We start from the raw sequence: 4,812 nt of genomic DNA on the forward strand, positions 1-4,812 counted from the left end.
CTAAAAAGTAAAAAGTGTTATTGGGGAGCCCCAATAAGTAGTTGGGAGAATTTTATTGGAGATCTGCTGGAGATGCTCTTAGGATGAAAATATTGCAATAAGATTTTGACATGGCAAACATAGTATAGCACCGCCCCAATAAGTAGTTGGGAGAATTTTATTGGAGATCTGCTGGAGATGCTCTTAGGATGAAAATATTGCAATAAGATTTTGACATGGCAAACATAGTATAGCACCGTGACTTATTTGTGCCCCCTTCGCTTACTATGCTCTATGGACACTGGAACAGGTTGGTAAAAAACAGAAGAACACACACAACTTTTATCAGAACCCAAAGAACCATACGAGTATGTTGACCAAACACTATGCCTTCAGAATGTGGTTTTTTAGTTGCTTAGGATGAAAACATTGCAATAAACACGAAAATTAAATGCATAACCTACAGAAACTGACCTTATGACTGCCAGCAACCACGACAAAGGGTACAGCATGCCTTTGAGCAGCGAGAGCAACCATATTCATCCCTACTGGTGCAATGACTCCACCATTTGCCATTATTGCATGGACTCCAACTATAACCTATAAGATAAATCATGAGTTACCTTGTAACAGAAACAAATATATCTAAAGAACGATAATCAACCTGCGTACATACCATGTTAACTCGGGAGATCATAGCAAAAACTGCTGAATCTGTTATAACAGTAGTCTGTATACCTTTCTCGACCAGCTCCTTCGCAAGAGCATGTCCCTGATATCTGATTCAAGAATTGAACAACAACAATGAATCAAGCAAGGAGATTCAAAATACAAGAAATTAGTTCGCAATACAATTGGCAAGGTGCACAAACCTTGGAGCACCTTCAGCAACAAATACACGAAAAGATCGCTTCTTCTCCTTTGCAGCATACAGGAACTCTTTCACAGTTCTAGAACGACCTAGAGTTAGGATGACCTCACTGTGGCAAACAAAAAGCATTGATTAGGCACCACTTGTATTTGAATCATGTGAACAAAATGTTTTGGATGGTCCTTAGCTGTTAAAAAAAGGGGACTCCGAATCTATATTTTAGATTAATGAAGGCTGAGAAGCATTATGAGCTTAAGTTAACGCTAACAAAGTAAATAAGTCAATGCGAACTTTGGTAGATTAAAATTTATAACAACAAACATTTGTAAGAGAAGAAGGTACTGTGAGCAGAATAAAAAAGCTTTTGTAAGAGAAGAAGGTATTGTAATCACCGAGGTAGTTAAGAGGATTTTTAATCATTTAACATTGGGCACATGTTCTTCATAATACACATGTTTAATCATTTTTAACATTGGGCACATGTTCTTCATAATACACATGCCAACCTTTTCCACAATCCCAGGTATATGCAAAAGTTAAAAATGTTTTCCATCATTCAATAATTTCACAGAAAAGATAGATGTGACAACTAATTAGTTTATGCATGTACGTTGGACAAAAGATGATCATACTTTTGGTGGATATGTTCGACAGCTTGCTCAGAAATCTGGTCATAACATGTATCAATCTCCTCAATAAGATCACCAATGGCAGCAATAACATCATGTTTTAGTTTCCGAGTTTTTAAGCTCTTATCTCCAGCTGCTTACATGGAACATGCAGAAATTCAGTGTCGACAATAACATAAAAATTGGAATGTATAGACCCTGAAAGGGTACGATAAACTTGAGAGTATATCAATCAGTTAATAGTTTCTTAAACACAAGATGATTAGTACTCCCTCCGTCCCATAATGTAAGACGTTTTTTGACAACGTCTTACATTATGGGACGGAGGGGGTACAATATAAACAGAAAAAAGGAACGTCTGTTCAGGTTGGCTATAAGTACATGATTCAAACATATGGCTATAAGTACATGATTCAAACATATGGCTATAAGTACATGATTCAAACATAAAAGTATAACTACAAATGCCTGTTCAGTGTGGTGTACATAAAAAAGAGAATTCTAGAGATCATGTATTTACTTTTCCCATCTGAATCCCCAGCTGACGATGAAGAATGTGAAAGTGCAGTGCTCACAGGAATATCGTCGAGGAGAGTCTGCAATGAAGGTGCCCGAAGAGCGTTTCTAGCATGGGAAGCAAGAACAGCAGCGGATAAGGTAGGACGGTCATCATTTCCACTGTCACATTCATCGTCGCTGACAGCAGTCACAGAAAGACCTTCAATACCAACTGCGGTAAAAGATATATCTTCCTCTTTTATTATATGCAAAACACGTCTCACAGTGTTGCCAACAGCGAGCTCTGCAAAAAGAAGAGAGAGAATTTCATAAGGATAAAAGGCTGATAATTACCTATACCACATATTATTCACTATACTGTAGATCTGAATAACAAGTGCCACCCTCTACTCATGGTGCAATTTGCTATGACAAAACTGTACTTATTTCTGACATGCATGCACCACTCAGCTCAAATGCTAACTGCCAAGACTAGTAGGTTCTACTGGTGCTAGTGCCAACAACAACAAAAATCTCGAACACGCAGGAGCTCTGCGTATCTTTTTATTAGACAAGAAACGGAAGGGGGGTACACTTAGTTCTTAGCGTACATGTGTGCATGTGAAAAAACAGAAAAACAACCAAAACCCAACCTAACCACTCAGAACAAGGGCTATCAAGAGGGAAAGCCCTCCAGCTCCAGCCACAACGGCCACACACACACACACACACACTTGTGCAGCATCTCCACAACGGCCACACGAAGCCAAAACAGCAAGCACGCAGCCGGCACTAACAAACTCCATGCAATCTAGTCAACCAACAGAGGCACTCGCGGCACTTGCACTTCCAGGCCGCATCTTCACTGTGTGCATAGGGCTGCTCCTGGTTCACTAGAACACACACGTACACGAACTAACTTCAGGAGGGCATGCATGCTTGCACTCGACCATTGACTTGCAGATGCTTCTCATGCCGCAGCCACCGCACACTCTATCTATGTGCTTCTCCAGCTGCTGATCCGCCAGCAGCATGACGCAACACATGCAATTTACCTGAACCTGGCTAACACTAATTAATCTCTACGAATAATACTAACTCCAGGAGGGCATGCATGCTTGCACTCGACCATTGACTTGCAGATGTTCTCATGCGCAGCCACCACACACTCTATCTATGTGCTTCTCCAGCTGTTGATCCGCCCGCGGCATATGACGCAACACACGCAATTTACCTGAACCTGGCTAACACTAATTAAACTCTACGAATAATACCATGCAATACAAATAAACCATGAAACTAGACCTAGACAATAAGGTTAACTCCAACACCAACTCTCTTTATACTTCGTCAAGATGATCAGGTCAGATAAATGAAGCTCACATGTCAAGAAAAGTTATTATCTCTTCCAACCTAAACCTGGAGGAAGCTGATAAAATGCTTCAGCTGAACTAGGTGATATGGAAGAAGTAGTGAGCTTTCGCTGCAATGATAGACCTAGAATCTATGCAGTTTGACTGGTATCTCTCATACTGATACAAACTTCTAGAAAACTATCTGTAAAAAAAAAGCTTCTAGAAAGCTTGTTTTTATCTATCTTGACTGGCAGGTCATTATCTGCTAACACTTACTCCCTCCGTCCTATAATATAAGAGCGTTTTATATTATGGGCCGGAGGGTTGCATGCTTCTATGTTTTGTTCCGGAAAGTATGCAAATGAAGCCGTAGGTTTAGGTAGGTGACAGAAAAATGTAATCTGGTAGTTAGAACAAAAGCTATATTACAGTCGGTCGATCTGTTAGTTAGAACAAAAGCTATATTACAGTCAGTCAATCATCTAAGCTTGAGAATAAGAAGCAAACAGTGCGCAAGACATTATCTACATGAAGATGACACACACCAACCACATAATAAGAAGGAGCATCATACTTGAAATATTGAACTGTTCCCGTAGATACATGAATGGAGTTAGCACTTGGAACAGCATAAAAATTTCACTACCACAGCAACACATTTCACTGAACCGAGTCCAACACCAGTGAAATAAACTGTGACTAAACAATTCAGAAGAAAAAAGAAGTAATAACATCCCAATTTAAAAGCAATGCGATGGGATCACAATTCGAAAAAAAAGAGTGAGGGCTTTTGGGCGCACCGATGGGATTGGCTGCGATGAGATGCTCCCCGACGGCATGGATGGCGTCGGCGAGAGCCGCCGCTTGGTTAGTGCTGCCCATCCGGTGCTGCGACACCACTGACCTCAGCAACTCCGCCGTCTGCCGCGCCACGGCATGTGACCCCTCCACCTTACTGCCCACCCACAAACACACAAACAATGAGCACACCAGAGCGGCGCCGACTCGGCACGGAATCGGTCGGCGTGGGCAACTGCTTACCGTCGCTTGAGCTTGAGGACGAAGTCGCTGATGAGCGGCTGCATGTCCGGCATAGTGGCGTGCGGCTTGGACCGGGAGGCAGAGGCGTTCGGATTTGGGGTCGGATCGGCGGCTTAGGAGAGAGAGGGGGCTTAGGGTTTCGAGAGAGAATGAGAAGTTAGGGCAACTCCAGAAAAGGACACGGACACGTCCGCGGACAACGATAGATAGAAGCACCAAATCTGGAAAATACACGGGAGCTACTGGGTGTCCACTGATATTAAAATTCAAAAAGTACCAAAAAAATCTAAAAATTCTGAAATTTGAGGATGTCAAACCTGTATGTCCAATCTACCCCATGTGAAGTTTTATGAAAAAATATCAAGAAAAGTATTTGTGGTAAAAAAAAATACAATCCAACCTATACAGTTCAAATACGGAGTAGTTTTTTTCTATAATA

General features: G+C 41.4%; 1 protein-coding gene across 1 annotated transcript in view; it reads right to left on the reverse strand.

Moving 5' to 3' along the window:
- The window catches only part of LOC123180878 (translation initiation factor eIF-2B subunit beta), a 12,849-nt gene extending 8,269 nt beyond the window's left edge, over nt 1–4,580 (reverse strand). Inside the window, exons 1-7 of the mRNA XM_044593050.1 lie at nt 4,374–4,580; nt 4,133–4,287; nt 2,000–2,281; nt 1,483–1,612; nt 852–959; nt 656–758; nt 454–579 (exon numbers count right to left, since the gene is read on the reverse strand). Coding sequence (XP_044448985.1) covers nt 454–579; nt 656–758; nt 852–959; nt 1,483–1,612; nt 2,000–2,281; nt 4,133–4,287; nt 4,374–4,426 — 957 coding nt within the window. The 5' untranslated portion in view covers nt 4,427–4,580. The remainder of the gene's footprint in view (nt 1–453; nt 580–655; nt 759–851; nt 960–1,482; nt 1,613–1,999; nt 2,282–4,132; nt 4,288–4,373) is intronic.
- Between the last annotated feature and the right edge of the window lie 232 nt (nt 4,581–4,812).

The sequence above is a fragment of the Triticum aestivum genome, chromosome 1D, assembly GCF_018294505.1.
Source record: "Triticum aestivum cultivar Chinese Spring chromosome 1D, IWGSC CS RefSeq v2.1, whole genome shotgun sequence".
Taxonomy (NCBI): domain Eukaryota; kingdom Viridiplantae; phylum Streptophyta; class Magnoliopsida; order Poales; family Poaceae; genus Triticum; species Triticum aestivum.